General features: G+C 35.4%; 1 protein-coding gene across 1 annotated transcript in view; it reads left to right on the forward strand.

Annotated features, from left to right (window-relative positions):
• Positions 1–25,465, forward strand: part of GAP43 (growth associated protein 43) — a 134,715-nt gene that overhangs the window by 66,992 nt on the left and 42,258 nt on the right. The window contains exon 2 of the mRNA XM_007493723.2: positions 3,563–4,175. Coding sequence (XP_007493785.1) covers positions 3,563–4,175 — 613 coding nt within the window. The remainder of the gene's footprint in view (positions 1–3,562; positions 4,176–25,465) is intronic.

A 25,465-nucleotide genomic window follows, 5' to 3' on the forward strand; every position in this document is an offset into this window, starting at 1 on the left:
AACTTTATTCTGTATTGCTTCATTCATCCAGTGAGAAAATAGATGGGGCTGAGGCGATGTCACTTTTTGGACTTGATCATCCACCTTTTAAAAAATGGTTCTCTCATAGTTGGATCAAGTATATCAGCATTTGTGACCTCTCTGTGATGCCTCAGTAAAGGTACTTTAAAGGCTTTCGGGAAATAGATCTAATTTGCTTTGATATTTGTTTGGAAAGAAGAATATGCCATTTTCTATTTTATTACTTTATTCTTTTCTGAAGTTTGATATTATATACTTATATGTATATATTTCTACATATGCATATATATACACATGTCCCCATAAAATGCATGCATATATTTATATAAGTATATATATATCATATATCTATATATGAGAGAGAAGGAAAGAGGAAAGAAGGAAAGAAGGAAGAAAGAAAGAAAGAAAGAAAGAGAGGGAGGGAGAAAGAGAAAGAGGAAGGAAGGAAGGAAGGAGGGAGGGAGGGAGGGAGGGAAGAAGGAAGGAAGGAAGGAAGGAAGGAAGGAAGGAAGGAAGGAAGGAAGGAAGGAAGGAAGGAAGGAAGGAAGGAAGGAAGTTGTGTTTAGGCCTATTGGTAGTTTTCAAAGAGATAAATATTATCCCAAGGCAAGAAACTCTGCTAGTCTGAAATAGTCCATTGCTCCTTGTGCTTTAAAAACATTTCTTTAACTTCTAATTAAAATACAGACAGAATGGCAGAATTGCTCTTGAGTGCACAAAACCTCATCACAATACAGTCTTAGGGCAATTTAAAACTTTAATATCTTTTAACTGCTCTTAGAGTTTTGGGACAGCTTGTATTGAATCTGTCCTTAAAATATAAGATCCTTGTGAGTAGGAATCATTTTATTCTTTGAATTAATATTTACTATGCCCCAAACAATGCCCAATTATCTTCTTTTTTTTTTGGTAGGGAAGAATATTATTATGTGATTCAGGGAGTTCACATATTCTGCTGAACCTAGTGAATTGACTGAGTAATAGATAATCAACCCTCTTCCATATAATTACTTAGGTCTGTTCCTTAAATCAAGTTATAGGTAAATTCATTCACTACCAAAATATTTTTAGTGAGAAAAAATATCTTTCAGAAATTAAAACCTACTACTACTACTACTACTACTACTACTACTACTACCATAGTGACCATTAACAACAACATATGCTATATACAAAATCTACTTAGGGAAATGGAACATGAAAGTCCCTTGCTTTTTGCCTCTAGGAACTGGGGAAGTGAGACTTCTTTTTTCTTTATACAAGGTCCCTGGAATATGAGTATTTAAGTATTTGGCTTAAATTCTAGACTAGGCTGGGAAAGAATGGTATGTGTCTAAATTAAATACTCTTCATTGACTGGCTTTTCATTTCTCTACTCTTAGTGAAGCATGGCTTACCTCCAGAGCAACATTAATGGAATCTTTAAATGCACAATAGCCTGCTCAGGACTTATTTTATTATCTTTCCTTGGCTCCAATTGGGCCCTAACTCAACTTAGAAATCCATATTCATCATCATACTTCTAAGTGATGAGAGGAAGGAGAGTGCCTCCTTCTAATATAATAGAAATTTATAGATTTAGAAATGACAAGTTATTGAGAAGTAAAGTCTGTATAGCGAAGAGGGAGAAGGTCACAGGAAAAAAGTAACTCATGAATACTTTTAGGAAAGGAAACATGTTTGTAATCTCTCTCATTATATATATATATATATATATATATATATGTACATATGTATATTTATATATGTATATATTTTTACTTATTCCATATCAACATCTATATATTTCTTGTCTTCCTTTGTAAGTTCCTTTCAAATGGGATTTTTTTTCATTCTTTGTATTTGGAAGAAGGGCCTGGCATAATGTTTAGCTCATAGGAGTCCCTTAAAATGTTTTGTTGATTAATTGATTGGTAGGATTTGCAATAAAGCTCCCCTGTAAACTATAGACTATATTTTCAAACAAATTGAAAGAATATCCCAATATTTCATAACTCTTAGAGTCAGGAATATCTTTTTTATGTTTAATAGAAACTTTCTCTCCTTCTATCTAAGTGGATTTTTTTTGATAGTTTCCTATAATAACTTTTACATGTTTTAGGTACAGATATTGGGCTAAGGTAAATGAATGAATGTTGAAGAATGACTAGATAATAATGGAGAACAACAATGACCAATTGTAGGCACAGAAATATTGGGGCATGTCTATGGAGTGTTTTCCATAGATGGGCATGAGTTCCATTCCATGGTTTATCATTCAACAGATTAATTCCTCCTCTTAGTCTTAGAACCATGAATTGTTCATTGATTCTAATGTGGGTGCCAATAGATGAAAAAATCTGTGTGCTGACTTTTTAGTTTCTTGATTAGAACCCTATTAAATTAAGCAAAATTATAGTTTATGATATTATACTTCTATTTTATCAGAGTGGGTGGCTTTACATTGCTTCTCTAATTGGGATTCATGTTCTAGTTAATTTATGCCACTTTTTCTAAAAAATTGAAACTATATATTCTTTCATGAAACTAAACATATTCATTAACAAACCAACGTATTCAGAAAAGCCCAATTTCTCTCTTCTGAATTAAATGAGTAAATTTAGGATGGCTGAATGAATGTGAAAGTGTGTATGGTGTGTGTGTGTGTGTGTGTGTGTGTGTGTGTGTGTGTGTGTGTGTGTGTGTGTGTGTGTGTGTATTATTTGGAAATTATTTAAAAAAATTTTGAGATTTTCCTTAAAACTTCAAAATCCACTTTCAACTTGAATTTGGAATCAGAACTTTCTGGGTTTGTTTGGTACCAATTTTACCATGCTATCTGCACTGAACATTTCATTGTTATAAATTCATGCTGTAGATTCTGGGAGAACAGGCTTTTTCATAGGATTTCTTGGCATACCACAGTCAGTGTCCAGCCAGAAATACCAGAAAAACAGCTTTACTGGGAGTTCTTTGGTTATAAACTGGGAGCAAACATGAATTCAAACATTGCAGTCCACCCAAAAAGCATTGGTTTGAGTTTAGTCAAGGGAGAATGCTTACAATGATACTGAGAAAGTTATTTGTGGCTCTTTTTGGGGATCATCAGAAGTTCAATATGTTGGGAATTTAAAACCTAAGCCACAGATGTCAGTCTGAACAGACTTTTATTTTTAAAATATGCCTCGGTTCCCTGAAGGCCATAAGTATTGTTTTCTAGTAAAACAATCTGCCCTTTTTCTCAGCCAGATGCAAGTTTGGCTCAAATCCTGCATTATGGAAAAGTGTGGGTTGCTATTTGCTTTTTGCTTTGATTTTGAGAAATATGGATTAGTTGTAAGAACATTGGGCTTGGGATCAGAGAACCTGGGTTCAAGTCTCACCTCTGTCACTTATTAGCAATGTGATCCTTGGCAAATCATTTAACATTGCTGGTTTTCATCTGTAAAATAACAGGATTGGACCAGATGGCTTCTAATATTCTTCCTTGCTCTTAATCTATGATCCTGAGATGTGATATGTCCTCATAGTCTTTTCTTCCTTTTCTCTTTTCTTTTCCAAGGTTGAAAAAAATGATGATGCTGACCAAAAGATTGAACAAGATGGCATCAAACCAGAAGATAAAGCTCATAAGGCAGCCACCAAAATTCAGGCCAGCTTTCGTGGACACATAACAAGGAAAAAGCTCAAGGGGGAAAAGAAAGGGGATGCCCGAGCTGCTGAGGCTGATGCGAATGAGAAGAAAGATGAAGCTGCTGCTACCGCTGATGCAGTGGAGAAAAAAGAGAGTGAAGCCCCTGCAGCTACAGAAGCTGCCCCAGTTGATGGTCCTAAAGCAGAAGAGGCCAGCAAAGCTGGGGAGAGTACTTCAGAGGAGAAGGAGGCTGGTGCCCCGGCTGCTGCTTCAGAGCAGCCAGCCCCCAAGGCCACTGCCCCATCAGAGGAGAAGCCGGTCTCCCCTGAAACAGAAAGTGCCACTAAAGCTTCCACTGACAACTCTCCGTCCTCCAAGGCTGAAGATGCCCCTGCCAAGGAGGAGCCTAAACAAGCCGATGTGCCTGCTGCTGTTCCCACTGCTGCTGCCACCACCCCTGCTGCAGAGGATGCTGCTGTCAAGGCAACCGCCCCGCCTCCAACGGAGACAGCGGAAAGCAGCAAAGCTGAAGAGAAGACAGGTGAGTGGGGGCTCAAAACTGGTCTAGAAGAAGCCTCCAAGCTTTCCTACTCTGAGAGGAGGGGCAACGCGGGAGGGAGGAGGAAATGAGTGGGGGGGAAAAGAAAGCAAGCCACCCTTCCATAGATGAGGGAGCAAAGGGCTAAGATTCATGAGTCTCCAATTGGTCAGGACTCAGTAAGGCTCCTACAATCCTCTAAGGCCTTGTGGACCTTCAGGCTGGGTCTGCCCAGCACAAAGTGAAGAGGGATTCTGGCAATTAGCTTTGTAATTTGATCAATGTAAATAGCTAAACGGGATAATTCAGGTCCAAACTTCACTTTGTTCTAGGTAGACATAGCCTATTCAGACCATGCATATTTTCTGAATGAGAATCAGCTAGTATATTCATTCATTTGGCTCCAAGAAATACCTATTACAAATAATGTCAACTATCTATTAACCATGGGCAGAGTATCCACTTTATGAATCATCTCCAGAAAAACAAAACAACAGAATCCTAGGTTGGCTCCCTCCTACCAATCAAGAGTGTTTCTGGGCTATATCTCCCCTGCCATCGATTGTCATATGCTTAGGTGGTGTCAATTTTAATGTTAGCAAAAATAAAAGATAATTAAGTAGATGAATGCAGCTGCTGCCACAGCAACAGAGACTTACATAGTGCATTCTGTAGCCAGAAGTGGATGAGATTTGGCTGATTTTCAAAAGAGCTTCTCACCCTCAGTAAGGATAGTTGGAAATTAACTATAGAGGTATGAGTATCAACTCATAAGACTTGATGTATGAAGGTTCCAAGATGCTTCTGTTTGGGATTATTCATTGAGTTCCTTTGAAATTTACAACTGAGCAAAGCTGAATGAACTCACCTTTGACCAGTAGGGGCCACCATGATTTTGATCTGTCACCTAGACTATGAGTCTGGGCTACTAGGTCAAAATGCCTTCTTTATTCTGGAATGGCTCAGAAAAGGTGGGGGTCTGGTATAGTCTGGAAGGAAAGGCTTTTTGCCTGTCATTTTGTCACTTCCCCTTTTTTCTGGTTTCTTTTAGCCATATCCCTATGGGTAGGCGAAGATTTCTTTCATTCCTGCTCTTTGAAAGCAGCCCAGTATCCTCTTGGGTGATTTAAAATGGGATTCCCATCAGTGGATTATAAGGGAAACATACAAATTGGAGAGAGACAACATGAATAGAAAGAGAAGGCAAATATTAAAAAAGGGGGCTCTTATCCTAGACCCATATACCAACTATGGGGAACAAGAAATAGACACATTCTTCTTACTTTCTTCTTCCTTCCTGATTAGCATCCTTCAACCAAGTCTTATCCTTGATGATAACTCAGTGCTAACTCTCCTGCTGTGGTTTTAGCTGGCAAAGCTTTTAGTTGCTCAGCCTTCTGCAATCTGTTTCCTCAACACATAGTAACAGAAGGGAAAACCTACAGCCTGTGCCAGGCCTTCTTCTTCTGTAGTTTTCAAACTACTTTACATCTGTGTGAACTTTTTGGTTGTTTGGTATGGGAAAATGCCAATGACCTTAGAAGTTTAAACCAAGAAGTCAATCAACAAACATTTATTAAGTACTGACCATATTTGAGGCATTGTGATAGACACTGGAGATATAAATATAAAAGGCAGTCTTCAACAAATTTACATTCTATTGCCCCATAACACAGAAGAAGCACATTCCACAAAGCAAAGGTTAAGATTCATCAGATTATGATGAAAATATCTATAAATGATAAGAATAAGACATAGATAAAGAAATAAATAAATTTACTGGTGATGTAAGAGATTGATTTCAGCTTCCTCAATTGAAAAAATGAGGGAAATGGAATAGATGACCTCCAAGGACCCTTCAAATCTGACATTCTATGGTTCAGTGAAGAAAATAATTAGGGAAATTCAAAATTAGAGAATTCCATTGGTCACAAAGAAATCTTTTACTCAACTTTATTACTTGGGGTTTCTTTGTTGATGATATATTTGTTTTGGCATCTCTATTTGACAAGCACACATTACTCTGAGTTGGTAAGTTCTGTGGGATCCCAGAAATTAGAGGTGGCAAAGAGATCTATGAGACTACATAAACTCAAGTCTCTAGGGGTTTTATACAATATTTTTCACTTCTTTCTATTAAATTTTATTTTAGTCCAGGTTTAAATGTCCCAGGTGAGGAGTCTTCACTGTTTCTCTGAAGAAATTTTTCCTTCCCTCTGGGTATACTTGTAATATTTAATATGTTTTAATTGACACTCAGTCTGAATTTCTGCTTACAGACAATACAATACAAAACATTTCCCCCTCCTTCTCCATCACCATATACAATCTAGAAGAAAAGAGACAGGTAATATCATCAAGATTCCCCTCAATGTGAGATTCTGACCCTACAATATTACCAATTCAATTTTCTCAAATTTGGGTGACTACTTTGGCAAGGGATCCTCAAAGCATACTGCCTATAACAACTCTTGGGATTATATAGATATTTAAATGGGACAACAAGGAGGAAAACCATGGAGAGGGAAGGAAGAATGGAACACAGGGAAAATGGAAAGCTGGGGAAAGAAGGAAAGAAAAAGAAATAAAAGAATATACTTCCTGCCAGTAAGTCATGGTTGAATTAGATAAAATCAGTGTATTAACTTTACCTTCATTGATTTTCATGGGCTGACAATAAGGTTATTAAAAGTTCCTCACCATTTCAAAGTCTTCATTTGTTTTTACTTTCTCATCCCCTTCTCTCTCATGTGTAAGGATTTAAGTGTATTTTTATTTTTACCCCTTTCAGATCTCAAAACAATCTTTCTACTTGAAAATATTTAACTCTTTAGCTGCGGGGAGAGAATTCTTAAGACTTCTCTTTATTTTTTTAATTAGGAAACCTGCTATAGATCAATGTGGCTCTGCTAATTTCTCTACTAGAAAGCTAGAGACAGAGTTTTCTGCTAAATGTTCGTTGACCTCAATTTTGCCTTTGACTTCCTCAGGTTCCAGCCCAAGACCCCATCACTACTGTCTTTTTTAGAGCTCACCTCTTTCTTTTCCTCTAATCCAGGCTAGCAATACTACATGATGATGTTCTTTTGCCAAGAGTAACACTTCCAACTGGCTACTAGCCAGTGTCATTGACTGGATGTTTGCCATGGTATGCTTGGCGGCTACTACTGAGAAAAGCAATTGTAGGTCACTCAATATTTTTATGGTGTTTAGATGGATTATGTTTTTGAATAATTTTATCACTTCTGTTAGATTATTATCAACAGAAGGGAAATTGCAGAAGATGAGTTTTTCCTTTTTGATCCTCCATTTGTCTAAAATAAGTCTTCATAATCAAGAAAAGACATAAAAGGTATGATTCTTAGGATTCATGGGAAATAAATCAAATTCCTGCAGGCTTGTTAATATTTAATGTTAAATGAAGCATATCCCGTAGAATGAAAATATTTGACTCCAAAATACACAGTGTTAGGCAAAACTTGAAAACTTTAAGAACTCTGAGAAATACAGTGAGCAACTATGATTTCAGAGGGCTAATGATGAAACATTCTACTCAATTTTTGACAAAAAGGTGATGGACTCTGTTCAGAATGATTGATATCTATAAAATTTTGGACATGGTCAATATATAAGTTTTTATTTGGCTAATATTTATTTTGGAAATTTTCTTTTTCTTTACAGTATATAGGGAGAGAAAGAAAAACAGATATTTATTAATTGAAAAATAAAATATAATCAACAACACAATGTTATATGAAATGTTTCTGGAACATTTTTTGGATTCTCTAGAAATAATATTGGTAAGCTTATTGGTGCATGTTTAACATTGGGGCAAGTCTTTCTGATTTTCTGGTGTGATTCATGATGATGTATTAATGATTCTAGAAACAGATTTAGAGCTGGAAGATGCAATGGGCCAACTAGTAAGCCTTCTTATTTTATAACTACATAACTACAAAACTCTGGACACTTATGTGGCACATGCCTTTGTTCACTATGCCATCTGGGATTAGGTAGAAGCCACATGGAATAGTAGACAAAATGACAAATATAGAATTAGCAAGACAAATATTTGAATCTTACCTCTGACACATTAGCTACATGGTCTTGCACAAGACAACCTCTCTGAGCCTCAGCTTCCTTATCTATAAATTGAGGTAGGGTGATTTAATAGCCTCCGTGGCTCCTTATAGCCCTAAATCTGTGATCCTATGATCTTTATCCTTCCACACCATTGTTTCTAATCTGCTTGCTCTTTATTCTTAAATGCCTTGTGAAATCATTATCAATTCCATTCCTCAGCCTCTCCAATGATATGTACATTATAAAATAGTTTCCACTAAGCATGGTCTAATCTTATGTCTAAGATTTGATATTTCTCCAAGATATTTACATTTGTACTGTGGGGTGCCTCATAAGCAATTCTGATTTGAATTTGTTTTATTTTTTTTAGCTATTTCCCAGATTTACATATAGTCCATAAAAAGGGGAAATTCAGGAGATCTGTGAAAACCTATAAATGCTATCTAAAAAAAGGGTACACTGTCAGATTCTCAGCAGAATGCTTTCTAAATACTGTTTATTATTAAACTTTTATGCTGTAGTTTTTATATTGCTAGAGTAATCATTTTTATTGGCCCTTCTTGACAATAACCCAGTGGTTTCCAATTGTATTAGCCTTCCCATTTTGTAGTCAAAGGACAAAGTGAAGCAGCATTTTCCTCATAAATATACAAACATGGTTTTTTTACTTCAAACTACCTACTCTCTCAGAAAGCTATTCTTATTCCCTCCCCATTTCTATATTCACTCTTTGACTCTCTCATCAATAGCTGAACCAATATTGTCTATCCAACAATAGCAGTCAGAATGAAGTTAAGCCCTTAATTTTCCCCTTTCTCTGCCCAATTACCTGGTATTGCCACGATTCTTAAAGGAATAAGACATCCAAAGCTGCAAAAGCTATTTGAAAAGCAGGTAGGCCTACCTTTGGGGAAATGGTTTTCTCTAAAGTTAGTTTTACATTTTTCATAATATCAGGGTTAAAGATAATGATATAATTTCCCAAATTCAGCATTCTGTTTCCAGCTTTTGTGTCTTTGCCTAGGTTATTATGCATTCCTGATTTGCACACTCTCCTCTACAACTTAGATTCCCTAGCTTCCTGCAAAGTATAGTGCAACTGCTATCTCTTATGGCAGCCTTTCTGATATGCCCATAGTTGTTTGTGTTTATATATTCTTCCTCTTTAAATTATTGCGTATATATTGTGTACATATATCTATGTGTCTAAATATTGTATTCCCTCAGGAGAAGGTAAGCTGCTTGAGCACACTTGTGTATTTTTTTCCTCTATATACCCAGAGACCAGCATCATTCCTTGAATATGCTAAAAAAGTACTTGTTGGAGTGGATTGGATTAAGGTTAGCAAAAGAATTCTGAAGCTAATTGCATAGGCAACTATCTATTTACTACCTACCTACTTTCATGTCTCAGTCCTAATATTGAATTCTGAAAAGATAATCCTGTCTTTTATCTGACAATGTCTCTAGTTTTCACCTATATTGCTGCCCATTTTCCATCTCTGCTACCATTTATTTTGCTATATTCATTTGTTAGAAAAGGGGGGAGTATTGGTAGGTAAATGGTAACAAGGTCTCTGAAGGAATGGCCAAAGCCTGAGCAATGATGAACTTCTGAGGATGTCCCTTGCATGCTATGTGGCCTCACAGTTTTCTTTTAGTCCTGAAATTTATGCTCCTATGATCAAAAGCTTATTTGAGGGTTTGTGTGTAATAGACATCCACAGATGGAGCCCTCTCCTTTGCTGCTTGACTATGGCAGCAATGATAATAGATCATGGTTGTTGCTGCTGTAGTTCAGTTGTGTCTTCATGACTTTATTTGGGATTTTCTTGGCAAAAGGTACTAGAATGGTTTGCATTGTCCTTTTCTAGCTTATTTGACAGTTTTGCCCAGGATCACAAAGCTAGTAAGTGTCTGAAGCCAAATCTGAACTCGGTAAGATGAATCTTCCTGACTCCACTTCTTCACCCAGTTGCTTCTAATATGATATTCCTCCACATACTCTATACTCTGGCTAAATTGGACTGTTCACTATCTCCCAAATATGTACAACCTGTTCTTTCCTGCCTCAGTGACTTTGTTCATGTTTTTCCTTTCCCCTGGAATGTTTCTCTTGCCTTCTCTATTGAATTTTTGCCCATACTTCAAATCTCAGTTCAAATTCAAACTCCTTCATGAAACTTGTCCCTGATTTCCATGGCTGATGGTAATTTTTGACCTCACAAAGCATTGTAAATCATTGATCCAATGATCATGTAAAACTCAGTGTGGCAGTTTGCTATGAATGTGTTACATTTCCCTATTAGAATATAATATAGAATTATGTAAATTTTGTGTCTCATCTATTGCTTTGCATAGTGTTCAGAATATAAATACTTAATCAATACTTTTTTCATTCATTCATTCACTAGGCTCAGAACATAGTAGATACTTAACTATTTCAAGAATGAATAAGGATGAGACATCCAGGATACTAACCCAGTGTTCTAAATATACTATATAGTCAACAAATGTTCATTGAATTAAATTTAAATGAATTTGTTAACAAGCATGCCTAATTTATATGACTAAAAGACAGAAATGTGACATCTTGATTTCTCCATCTGTCTGTCTAGAAGAATGATGGTCAACTTCTTTTGAATTGTGACACTTTATTGTCTGATTTTATGATACTTCCCACTGTCCAACACTGTTTCAATTAAAAGATAAGAGACACATATACACAAATGTAATATGCATGTTTTTATTTATTGCATTTTCCTCTACCCCTTCCCATTGCTGCCACACGATTTTCTCAGGGAAAGGTGAGAGAAAGGTGAGAAATGAAAGTAGGCCTATTACACCTCCCACTGATGTATTGTTTTATTAAAAGATAAGAAACACATTAGTATAAACATAGTATACATGTTTACATTTATTGCATTTTTTTCTCTTCCTTCCCCAGCACTGCCATAAGATATACTCAGGGAAAGGTGGAAGGAGGAAGGTGAGATGTGAGAGTAGGCTGTGGTATACATTTTACTAAGCAGCTGTAGCTTGGGGCAAAGAGCACAATTTAATGAAGTAGTCAGGAGTGAAGACTCCCATTATAATTCTATTTGTACAATAAAGGATTTTTGAAACAGAATTAAAAACTTCTTATAACTAGTCCATAATTGAAGGGAAGGAAAACACTTTTCCAGCTCTTAGGGCTAAAAGGTTCATGACATTGATTAGCTACAAAGATGATTTAGTTTATATCAGTGCTTCTTAATTTGAAGCCCATAGATTACCAATGGGTCTGTGTATATATTTCAGAGGGCCTGTGATTTTTTTAAAAGTATTTTGGCAATATTACTTTAATACAGCTAATTTCCTTTTAAATCATATATATTTTGTTTTGTGCATTAAAAGACATCCCAAGAAGGTATCCATAGGCTTCCCAAGTCTGCAAAAATACAACACAATACAGAAAAGGTTAATAACCTTTGTTTAGATATTATCAAGGATGTCTGAATGTTAGGTTTCAACCTAGTTTAGGAATACATTTTTGTTAAAGATCTCTATTCTTAAATTGGTTGGAATTTTCACAACATCTCAGAAAAAGGAAGCAACCCTTCAAAATAAAGTCCTATAAAGAACTTTACTTAAATTAAAAAAATACCTTTAGCTCCTGTCTTAGAGTCATTACTATGCATTGACTCCCAAGCAGAAGATTGATAAGAGCTAGGCAGCAGGGGTTGACTGATTTCTCAGGGTCACACAGCTAGGAAATGCCTGATGTCAGATTTGAATCCCAGGACCTCCTTGGCTCTGGACCTTGCTCTCAATCCACTGAGATAATTAGCTAAGTCCAAAAATATTTTAAAAAAAATTTTAGTGAAGGTCTGATGTCTGATCTCACTTTTAGTCATGTTTAAGGTTTTTATAATTGTGGTGCTGAACCTGTTGGAACAATCTAGACAATTGATGACATTTCTTTCTTTATGAAGTTCTGTCATGTCTAAATTTTATAACATGTCTACCTTTCAATGTCCATGCACTGACAGATCAAATGCTTAATAAATACATTGAATTTTAAAAATATTATTCATATATTTTATTTTTTAACAGTTTCATTTCAGAATATGTCTTTTCTCTTCCCCTACCCAGCAGACTATTATTTGTGGTAAAGTTAATAAATGACAGGAAAAAATAGTTCCCTCAATACCAATAAAACATCAAACATAGCTGGCAGTATATGTAACATTCTGCATTCATAATTTCCTACTTTCTGGAACTCTTTTCTGGGACCAGTCTTCTTCCTTCTAATTATGCCATGTCAAATGAATGAATCAAAGACTTAATTATTTGTTAGTGTCAGAATAAGGGTTCCTAAGTTTATAAGAAAAAAAAAAACTTTTCATGTGTATTTCTAATAGTGTTTTCCACCAGGGGTATGTAGCAATGTAGTTTCATAATAAAAGTATGCCATGATGCAAAGAGAACAAAACTGAAATTCAAGAGACTTAGATTTAGTTTAAGCACTCCCAATTGTGAATGTGAACTAATATTGTCAAGGTGCTGTCTATGGTACTGAAATAATCAGGCAAAATAATCTGTCTAGAATCTAAAGGTTCCATGTATTCTAATGAGTAAACAAATAATTCCCTACTTGACAAATGAAGACAACTGAATAGAATCTCCACTTGAGTTCATTTGGTAGAAACCTCATATAGCACTACCTTCAAAATCCCCAAGTACTTGATTATTTTCAGGGTGACTGATCTTATTAGCATTTTTGAAAGATTTTTCCCCTCCAGTCACTGAAGAGACTTGCTGTGAAGACCTTTTCCCAGTTTGTTATTTGCCTTTTAATTTTGATTACATTTCTTTTGTTTGTGCAAATCATTTTTGATTTACGTCAATTATCTATTTTATCTATCATAATATTCTCTATATCTTGTTTTGACCTAAGTTCTTCCAGTTATCTATTTTATGTAGCATAATATTTCTATATCTTATTTTGACCTAAATTCTTCCCTTATCCATAGATCTGAGAGGTAAATTATTTTGTGCTTCTCTAATTTGTTTGTGTTATCAAACCTTATTTTAAAATAATTTATCTATTTTTGACTTTATTTTGGTATATGATGAAAGGTGTTGGTCTATGCCTAATTTCTGCCATGTTGTTTCCCAGTTTTCTCAGCAGTTTTTTTTCAAATAGTGAGTTTTTCTAAAAGCTTGGATAGTTGGGTTTGCCAAACACTAGGTTACTATAGTTATTTACAATTGCAGTTTGAGTGTCTAATCTATTTGATTGGTTCTCCACTCTGTTTCTTAGCTGGTACCAGAGGGTCTTGATAATTACTGCTTTATAATATTGTGATGACATTACCTAGCTTTCTGTCTCGGTTTCTATATATTTAAGTATATGCACCTCTACAGTAGATGCAATTAATATATAATATGTAGCTTTAATATTATATTTTATATATACATACTAATTAAATGGAAAATACTGTAATTTCTGGAATTTTTCTTTCAGTCTAGGTCAGACTTCTTTTGATACCTCCAAACAAGATTATATGATGAAGTAAATCATAGAAAAAACTTTAAAATATAATTTTGAAGCATTTTTGAAGAAATTGAAATTTACTAATGATTTCTTGCTATTATCAAGCCAGTTTCCCAGTTTTATAGCAGGTATTATACAGGGAATTGATACTGTAAAGAAGTCTTTCAGTACTAAAGTATTATCTCTAAATCTCTTAAAATAAGGTTCTTTGTGAGGAAAAAAAAGCATCCCTTAATAGCTAATATGCGAAAATTCATTTTCTTTCCAGCTTGGAGAGATTTGATCAAGGAACCATTGGAAAGTTGTGCTTTATTTTCTGGGCCATTAAAATCTTACAGTTTTTAATGTATCCCACAATTGCAGAAAGAAAATGACTCTGCGTGGCAAGGTTCTTGATTTCCCTTAGATTGTATAGTGAGGCAGGAGAGAATTAATTGGCTTGTATGGAAACTGTGTTCTTGTAGTATGCTCTTATAGCATTCCTTCTTCCTTCCCCCTATTCACAAAATGTGCAGGGGAAGCTATTTCAGAATAAAGGGCATCAGAGAATATACAGACTTTTGGGATATCACTTGTTTGGGACTTGGACCATATGAAAGAGTAGATCATGGAAAAGCCCTGCAGTGCATCTCTGTTCCTGAAGAGAGTGTCATTTCTCTCTTGTACTGCTTTGGGTTTATGGGATCTTTGATGGCTAGGAGGTTGAACATTAAATTTATTTGCAGTTGTCTTTGTAGTCATCCATGAAAAATAAAGAAACCTTTTATTCTGCAAATTACCAACTTTGAAGATCATGAAAATAAAATTTCCCTTAGGATCATTGGACCCTCTTTTTTGGGGGGGTGCTATTCTTCTGATCCAACTCTGAAATAGCTTTTCCTTTTTTGCTATTAATTATAATTACTATGAGAAGGCCAGGTGGTACAGTGAAATGGGGCCTGGACTTGGAGTAGGAAGCTTCATAGATTTACAGATTAAGAGTTAGGTACAGTTTATAAGCAGCTAAGCATCTCTCTGTGCTTTAGATAAGTCCCTAAAACTCTTGAATTGCAAAGAAGGGGCCAATCTGCATTAATAGAAGGAAATTCTCCACAGACTTGCTTACTTCGATGATATGTATACATGTTCAATAAATATCCAATGAATGGAACTGAATGAGGAAAAACTCCATTGAACATTAAAAAAATCAACCTTTGAAAAAACATTTTTGGTTGTAAACATTAAAATAAAGTAAAATAATTAATTTTAATAACAGTTCAACAGCTACTAGAATGTTCACTCTCAATATACTATGAGAAATGCTGTTTTATCTGGAAGTTTGAGCTATCGGCATTATGGCAGACAAAGAAAGGCCAGCTTATCTAGGGCCGGCAGTGTGGAGATTGAAAACTGCCACCAAAAACCCTGAGGCTACTTTGAACTGTGGCTAGAAGCCCACTAGCAGATTTTGAGGGTCATATGGAAGTAGAAATCATTACTGGAATAGCCAGAACTCAAACCACTTAGGGCTTTCATAGACTAAAGTGAAGACTGCAATATTATAAGAACCATATTGAGAACTAAAGACAAAGAAGCACTATCCCTTCCCAAATAGTATGTGATTAATTTCTTTATAGTCTTAGAAATGACCTGTAGGCATCTTCATATGAGAGGTTGCCAGTGAATATGGCAGATCTGTGCAGGGGAGGAAAGAGCTGCCAGGTCCTTCAGCTACTTATCCTGGTTCTATGTTTTTAGCCAGTCTTTCCTTGCCATTGTTAAAAAATGCTGTGGCTGTTGACAGTTGAGTCAGTTCAACACTCTCTTACCATCTCTGTTGGGAGAAAGAAAGCAGGACTTTGGACCCTCCTGTTGCCTACTTTTCTTTTCTATAAGGCTCCCAGTAGTACATTTGTAAGTGGTTTAACAGCTGGTAAACTGTTGAGACCACTGGGCTGTGGTGGGAAGTAGATTTGTTTCTTCCAAATATCTGCACTATGACGGATGTAATGTAGAGGAGTAGTCTGTAAAGAGATAAGAACATTCCCACTATGGAATTCCTGCTAGTCCAATTTAAAGGGTTAAGAACAGCCAAGGATTAAGCACTGTACTTATTGCTTATTCCCTAGTGACAGAAGTTAGCTAATCTTGGGAAGAGCCCAGTACCAGAGCATTTTTTTCTCTCCTTGCTGTCAAATTCTGATTTTCTTGCTATTAGTGAAAGTTTGATGGGAGCACTATTAGAAAACCATTTTGTTTCTTCTTGCCAGTATTCAAAAGAGGAGAAAGATGGAAGAGAAAATTAAATAAAAGTTTTTCTATGTTTCATTTCATCACATAGTCTTGATTGGAGCTATCACAAAAATTTTGATCCAGAGTGAAAGAAAAATTCAAGAAATTACAGAAAATTTCTGGTTAATTAGTAGTGGTCTGCATAGATTATTTGGTATGAGTCTCCTATTTCTCCTATATATAGCTTGTTTGTCCACAGATGTTTGCATGCTGTCTCTCCCATCAGATTGTAAACTTCTTGAAGGCTGGGACTTTTACCTTTCTTTGTATACCCAGTATCTGGCAATGTGTCAAGCATGTAATAGACACTTAATCTATTTTATTGACTGATGGACTGAATAATCAACAATGAATTCACATAGGGTCTTTCATCACTGCATTTTAATTTTAGTTTTGTTGATTTTCTCAGTAATCTGAAAAATGAGATTGTGGCATGCAAAACATCTAGTATATAAAGAATTGGATCCTGATCTGCCAAGCCCTGCTTTGTCTTCAGATAATAATGGTTCAAATTTATAAGTCATTTTAAAGTTTGTAAAGCCCTTTATAGACATCTTATTTGATCCTCAATAAATAAAGTAAAACAAATAAATCAGACCCTGTGAGGCAGATGCTGTCAGGCTTTCCAATCTATATATGAAGAAACTGAGGCTTAAAGAGGACAAGTGACTTGCCAAATGTCATTTAACTAAAAAGTATTGGGAACTTTAAAAAAGAATAATTTCTCAGTTCCATCCTCTTCCAAGAATAATTTAGTTCTATTAAAAATGCCACACTATGTTTACTCATTATTCCAGAAAACCCCCAGTTGTCTTCAAGAGTAAACTGGATATCTCAAAAGTGTGTCTAACATATTAAAGAGTTTATTGAACCATAACAGGGCTCCCTAACTAAACTTGTCTCATTGTCCCCATGGGGGGAAAATCATTAGTTAAGGGGATAAAGTTTCAGGAGGAATAAGGGTTCCTCCCTGTCCCCCACCCCTTTCTCATTTCTCATTCTCTATTAATTCTACTTTTGGAGAAATCCTGATTTGATTAATCTAAATGGTATCTAAGAATGTAGGCAATTTCCAAGATTTTATGATTTTGTATTATCAAATAAGTCATTGACAGTCTAGAATTAGTCAGTGATGATTGTAAAACTAGAAAAATGACTCATGGTCCTCAGATAAGAATTTGTTTCATTAGGAGCTATGCACACATTCTACATGTTAAATAAGATCAATTTAAAAAGACTTTATTATATTTGTTGCATATAATAATATCAGAAAAAAATTTTATCACTGTCAAACTGTTTCACAGCCTCTTTGCCTTTAGCCTTTCCTTATATTAATTTCTCTGTCATTTCCATTCAAATTCATCATTACCATAGATTGATATATGCTGTAATATGAAGCGGAACAATATTATTCATTCAATTTTTATGGAATTTCAACCCATTAAAATAATCAAGCTTAAATCTATTAGCTTTTATTTTAAGAGCTCTTAAAAAACCTCATAGTACAATAATGGTTTCCAATATAATACATGTGTGATGCCCTGAGAGCTAGTTTTCAAATTTGCAATCATTTCTCCTGTGCATTGTCAACTTATTAAAGGTTAAGGGAAAGGCTAAAGTTTAGTACTCTAAGCTACAATTCAGTTGAAAAAATAATTGCTACTGAAGGGTTGACTATATTGTCCTCTTTACTGTGATCTGAGTTGCATCTTTTTAATGAATTGAAAGGCTTTTTATCTTCTCAGAGATGAGTTCAGGGTTCAGAAAACATTGGAACCATTGAAGATTTTCCTAACCTCTAATATCCTGTGAAGAGCAGCCTTTCCCTCTTTTCTCATTATAATTTTTAGTGTAAATGATGCTCTCAACTTATACTACTGGGGACATTTCAGAGCACTGAAATTTATGGAGAGGGAGGGAATAGAGGATGTCAATATTATTATCATCTTTTTTTTCTCTTTTTCCCTCTCTCCTCTGTTTCCTTGTTTCTGTCTCTCCATCTGTTTCTCTCTGTCTTTCTGTTTCTGGCTCATTTATATCTCTAAAAAGCCTGCACAGTGGCTAGTTTTGAAAAAATCAGTCTAATGGTTATTAAAAACTGATATTGCTGAATGGAATGAATCATTGCAGCTATATTGATTGTCCAGTCTTCTGAGTTAAGCATTTTGAGAATTAGGCATGGACCCCACTCTCCTTTTGTTTTTTTCTGGGCCAGTTTTGCAGTTGCAGAGTGGTCTGATCTGAATTACCTCTTGCTATACTGGTCAAGTAGTTCACAGAGAATTCTACTTTAACTCAAAATAATATAAATGGTAAGAATTGGCCTGTTTGAAAATGCATTTCTATTTTCTAGTTATAAAGATGATTTTTCCAAAGGCCTCCAGTTTTGACATGATTAAAAGTCATCCATATGCAATGTCTGGTTCAAAATTACTCTATTCATTCCTTTAGGCAGACATTTCTCTGTATTGCTTGGGTGGTTTCATTTACCACCAGATGATCTTCACTTGCAAAATATGCCAGTTTTATCAACACTCCCAGTTTGAGGGGTTGTACGTCTATGCTTAAATAGAAGGGTTCCTGTGCATGCAGTGGGATTCATGACTCATAACTTGTGTTTCCCGCATTTCAGAATCATGACCCTTAGAGATGAAGTGGAAGCCATAGCAGTAGACAGCACAACTTGCATTAAGAAGAATGGGTGGTACGGTTAAAAGATCTGGACTGAGTTATGTTATCTGGATTTAAATTCCCAGTCTTGTGGGGAGCCCTTAAATAGATTACTTATTTTTTCTGAGTCTTTTTTTTTCTCATTTTTAAAATGAGCATGTTGAACTAAATGGCGTTTTAGGTTCCTTCTAGCTCTAATTTTGTCCAATTTTGATATTTTGTGCAAAGTAAAAGAAATCTAGCTTTTCAAAGACTACATGATATCCAAATTATTTAGTAAAGAGTCTTAGTGGTGCCAATCTATAAATCAATAAGAATTTATTAAGCGCCTACTATGTGCTAATCACTGTGAGACATTTGGGATAAAAATACAAACAATAAAACAATCCCAAATTGCAAGGAACTTCTAGTCTAACAATACCAGCTTTATATCATCAAGGAAACCCTGGTCAGAAGAACCAATATTTTTTTAACCCTTGCCTTCTGTCTTAGAATCAATATTGTTCATTGGTTGCAAGACAGAAGAGAGGAAAGGGCTAGGCAATGAGGGTTAAGTGACTTGCCCATGGTCACACAGCTGGGAAGTGTCTGAGGCCAGATTTGAATTCAGCATTTCTCATCTAACTCACTAATCCACTTTGCTGCCTCTAATACAATAAATGTCTATCAGTGCATATATATATATATATATATATAGTTTAATAGTTGATACTATTAAATGAGTTTATATAAACTTTTAAGTGTTCCAAAAGACTTAGATCAGTTTTAAGCTCTTAAAGATAGAAAGCATAAATATAGATGTACAAATATAAGTATGAATGCATAAAGAATATGTGAATATGTTAGGCCTTTATGTATATATGCTTTATATTTATATATGTATATGTAAGCTTTTAATCTTTATATATAAAATATATACCCGTATATACTTTATATATGTATATAAATATTATATATATAAAATCTTTACATATGTGTAAGCTTTTAATATTTACATATATAAAGTATACATATACTTTCCATATATAGATAAGCATTTATTATATACACACATTAAATTTCATATATGTAAGCTTTAAATCTTTATGTATAAAGCATGTATATGTATATACTTACATGTAATCTTTACATATAGAAGTGTTTAATCATTACATACATATATACAAATCAAACATATGTGTATACTTTATATATATGGTCTTCACATATGTGTTTAATCATTACATATATAATAAAGTGTGCAGTGTATATAAGTTATTTGCTTATATAATCTTTACACACATATATTATATATATATGCTTTTCATCTTTTTAATAACTTAAAACTGATATAAGTCTTGCATGTGAATGTGTATAAGCTACTAAACTTAAAGTTGCACTATATAATAACTTCCCTTCTCTGGGCTCAGCACAAGGAACTCTGACTCTGCTGATATATACAAATCTATTTATTAATATTTAGTAAAAATATACAAAAGTAAGGATAAGGAAAAGGATTGCTAATCTAAGGGAAATCTAACTGCACCCCAAACCCTGGTTCCACAAGGAACCACTTCTTTCCTGGGGGTTAGCCAGGCTAACTTACAAATTCCTATTTTAACTAAAAAGCCCTATTCTACTTATCCTTACTAATAACGTGATCTATAGTCCTTAAATAGTCTCTTCAATTTACAAGTGTCTTTGTGCACACTCATCTGTCATAGATGAAAATGCACAAAGACAATCGTCATCCTCGGTTACCGAGAGACTATGACTACTACTATCATCTTCAATTTAACAGTGATAAAAACCAGTTGACTGAGAGTCACTAGAACAGAGTGGTTGCTCTTAGGTAACCCTCAGAGTTTACAGCACAGACATAGTCTTACTGATCTCCAAAAACTTGATGAAACAGTATACTAATATATACAAATAAAACAACAGCTAGGGCTTCTTCTCCTCCTCTCAAGCCCAAGTCTCTGGTCAGAGAGAATAAGAACCAGGCAGCTTTTTCTTTCACTTCCTCTCAAAACTCAGGTATCTGGTCAGAGAGAAGAGTTGACCGCAGCTCTTTGGTTGTCAGGAAAAGCAACTGCCACTGAATTTCAGTTGGCTCTTTCCAGCTCACTTCTCGGCATTCTAAGAGAACCTTACTTCCAGGTCTTACCTTCCACTCAATGCTAAAATCAACCTCTTCAGTCCTTATCCCTAAACTTCTATACTAAATCCAAATTCCTATTATAACTAAGACTTTGAGGATGCCTTGTACATAGCTAGATCTATCTAATAGTCTCCTTATAAAAATCCATATCTATTATTTTGTTGTTTTTCAGTCATTTCCACCATAGCTGACTCTTTGTATTGCCCTGTAAGATTTTCATAGAAAATATACTGGAGTGCTTTGTCATTTCATTTTGCTGCTCATTCTACAGGTGGGGAAACTGAGGCAAATAGCATTAAGTGACTTGGCTAGAATCACATCCATCATCAATGGATAGATGTGAATATGAACTGGATATGAACTTATGAACATGAGTTTTCCTGACTCCAACCCCAGCAACTCTATCCTAGCTGCCTCTATATATGCGTGTGTATAAATTTATATCAACATAGAATCTCCATTTGTTCCATCTGTTCCATCAGCTTTATGAAATGTTAAAACTATTACATATAATTTAGATGTGTAATTCCTGTAAATTCTTCATATTTTATATCTAGAAAGAAGGCTTTTCCCCCATAATGTGGTCAAATTGGACACAGACATGAAAACTGCCTGCCTAATCACCTAAAAGACTTCATGAGTGTGATGCATACAGCAAAACCCTGGTCATACTCAAAGAAAAAAATCCTTATTAAATTTTATTTCTAGTCTCTTTAATTGCTCTATAAACACGTGTGTTCGAATGGCATTATAAAAAAACTTACACTTGATTCCCCTGCTTTCTAGTAACAGAGGAAGGCAATTGTTTGTGCCTCCCCAGAGTTGGACTGCTGCTAAATAGAAACTGCTCTGTGGCACATTGGCTCAGGGCTAATGATCTTTACTGCAGGGAATTGAAACTCTGAAGGGGAAATGTGGCATCATTTATGTAATCATGAACCATCTTACACACTCTGCCAAAATCAAGTAGTTTTACAGATAGCTTATAGATGCACGATGGAATTGTGAATCTGATAAAAGTGATAAAAATTGTGTCCACGGGAAAATTTTTGTTTATTTTAATCTGGCAGCCTGAATTTATGCTTTCACTAATGAAGGAACTCTTATTTCTAAAGGTGTATGGGTAAATCATCTGAAATTTAGGATCTTAGAGAGTTGCCTGGTCCATCGAGAGGTTAATTGACCCGACCATCCTCTCAGCCAGGGTCTATCAGAGGCAGAACCTGAACCTGCACCTTGCCAACTCCAAGTTTGGCTTTCTGTCCATAATACCAGGCAAATTTACTGATGAAGTCTAGGTTTCTTTTGTTCTTCCTTGAAATACTTACTTGGCTTTGAATGCAGATGCTGATATTCACTCATCTGTAGGGATTCCGTCTATAATGTTTATTCCTCTTCTGAAGTCAATTTGATACACTGAAAGAGAACCAATTCCTTTATGTAACCTGAAGTTTTTAACTTAAGACCATCAGAGCACCTCTTGGGGGAATTTGATATTGGAGCCTAGCTCTGTTAGAAAATATAATTATGGCACATCAGTGTTTCCTAGGCTCTTTCATTCTGTGATATACTTTGAGATGTCCCTAAGGCACACTGACATAATAGAAGTTGGAATGGCTTACAATTCAGTTGAGTTTCTTGTCTTCTCATGGAGTGAGGAGAGATTATCAGTCTCATAGTTCAAATAATGAAGAAAGAAAACTATACGATGATGGATTTAGGACTAGAGACCTTAGAGATCATTTAAGCACACTCCTCTTGATGAAAATAAGGAATCTGAGATCCAGAGGAAAAAAAAAGGAGGCAAAAGGGGAAACTGAAAAATCAAAAGCAGAAGAAAAGAAAGAGAAAAAGAAAACAGAGAAACTAGATATGAAGTAGAAGTGTGGGTCTGTGCATTTAGTTTAGGAATTGGATAATCTTGATTCTTCAACTAAATAATTATATGGATTTGAGGATGTCTCTTCATAATCTCTCTGTCCGGAATCTCTGCATCTGGAAAATGAGGGAGGTTGACTTAATCATTACCTTGAAGGCTCCTTTTAGCTCTAATATTCTATGAATCTTTGTTTTTGTTAAGTGACTTCTTAATAAATGATCTTTGTGATTCAAAGTTGAACTAACTATAAAAAGTATGGCTTTACTCAGGATTATCTGAAATTTAGAATTAAGGATCTCTTTTTCCCAAAAACCTTTTAAGATTTTTTAATATATAGAGAAAGAGGGGGCAGCTGGGTAGCTCAGTGGATTGAGAGCCAGTCCTACAGATGGGAGATCCTAGGTTCAAATCTGGCCTCAGCCACTTCCCAGCTGTGTGACCCTGGGCAAGTCACTTGACCCCCATTGCCTAGCCCTTACCACTCTTCTGCCTTGGAGCCAATATATTGATTCCAAGACAGAGTTTTAAAAAATTGTTTAGGCCATAATCAATGGGCCATCAACTAGTAAGCAGACCTTGGACTAATGAATTTCATTGGACTGTGCAGGAATATTTTGTAATGCATTCCTGGAAAAGTCTTTGAAAAGCAGAATATAAAAACAGAAAGAAACAACAACAACCAGAAAATCAGCTTTTCTCCTCTACTCCACATTGTCTCAAGTGCAGTTTCTGTTTTACCCCATCAGATAATGCTCCCATGTAGGTATGATGAAAAAAAAATCTTTGGATTTTCCTGATAACTCTTTCAGAAGCTGATCAATCAGCAGTTAATATCTAAATCAGCATCACAGAACTGAAAGGCTCTTTATCAAAGCCAGTATTTTATAGAAGAGAGAATTGTGGCCCATAGAGGCTAAATGATATATGTATAAACTCTTATTATTATCCTGAGAAATGCAAAAGGTGGCTCCTGCCATTGTAAGCCTGCATGATTTTACAATCTCGTTAGGAACACAAAATTAGAAAATGATAGGTAATATAATTATGCAGTAAATTGTTCAGTGTAGACTGTAAATCCTATAGGAGTTAAAAGGCACAACATAATGAAGATTTTGGAGGGTTTAGGGAAGGCATTCTGGAAGAGATGGGGCTTGACTTGGGACTATGATGGGCATTGCAGGATGGGTAGGTTTATTAGAGCTAACAGACATAGTATAATGGAGGAAAAGAAAAACTAACTAACTAAATAAATGTATCTAGAATCTGAGGATCTGTGCTGAAACCACTTTTGTTACTTTCTTCTTTTATGACCTTAGGTAAGTTACTTAATTTTGTATCTCTGATTTCTGCTTGTGCAGTCCTTTCCTGGCCCAGATTTATGATTCAAATAAAAAAAAAAATCTGTTTGTTTGAGGAAAGTGAGATCCCAGGAGATTAAGCGACTTGTCCATACTCACAGAGAGTAACAGAGTGAGGATATTTGTGAGCTCACATCCTTTGACTCCAAATCTTTCCACTGTGCAATAGACAGAGGGGAGAGAGGAAGATATTCCTACTGGCTAGAGCAATATGTACAAAGACATTGATGTGCAAAGGAGATGGTGCATCCTAAGTGGTACAGTGAGATCAGTCTGATTACCAACAGTCTATATTGAAAAGGAGTTAAAAAATCAGAATGAATAGGTAAGGTGAGGTCAGACTTTTAGAGGGGCTTCAGACTGCAGAATAAAACAGAATCTATTCGTCAGTTCAGTCTCTAGACTGAGACTAGTGTGAAGAAATTGTTAGATGTGATTATAGGAAGACAAGTTCAAACTATTTCAAATGCCTGCAAGCTATGTTATTTTGGACAATTTAGCCTCTCTTGCCTTCTTTCCACCTCTTTAAAATGTGAAAAATAATAGCATTAATAATTGCATTCACAAGATTTGTTGGGGAAATCAAATGAGATGTCAGTTGTTTAGTCATTATAGTCATGTCTGACTTCATGATCCCATTTTCTTGGTAAAGATACTGGGGCAGTTTGCCATTTCTTTTTCATTCTCTTCCTTCCTCCCTCCCTCTTTCTCTCTCTCCCCCCCTCTCTCCTTCTTTCTTTCTTTCTTTCTTTCTTTCTTTCTTTCTTTCTTTCTTTCTTTCTTTCTTTCTTTCTTTCTTTCTTTCTTTCTTTCTTTCTTTCTTTCTTTCTTTCTTTCTTTCTTTCTTTCTTTCTTTCTTTCTTTCTTTCTTTCTTTCTTTCTTTCTTTCTTTCTTTCTTTCTCTTATTTTATAGATGAGGACACTGAAGCAAACAGGGTGAAATGACTTACCTTGAGTTCCACCTATAGTAAATGACTGAAGTCAGACTTGAACTAGTGTCTTCCTGATTTACATGTCTCAGTACTCTATCCCCAGAGCCTCCTAGCTGCCCCCAAAACTTGCATGGAGATATTGGGGAACCCCAGGAACTCATGCAGAGGAGAGACCTGTATGGAAAACAGTTTGTGAACCTGAGTGCTATCTAAATGTCAGTACTCAGGGAAGATTGCTTCAAAGACCAATACCTTCAAACACAATTTTTAATCATTTCTCTTTTAATGAAACCTGGATTGAAACCAAATTTTAGGATACACTAAAATGAATATTCATTCACTGTAGCGCTGAGGCATGAGCTAACTCCTGTATTCCCCTTCTCCCTTGCCACACCCTGCTCTCCTTGTTTCCTATGTTCC

Source organism: Monodelphis domestica, chromosome 4 (genome assembly GCF_027887165.1).
Source record: "Monodelphis domestica isolate mMonDom1 chromosome 4, mMonDom1.pri, whole genome shotgun sequence".
Taxonomy (NCBI): Eukaryota; Metazoa; Chordata; class Mammalia; order Didelphimorphia; family Didelphidae; genus Monodelphis; species Monodelphis domestica.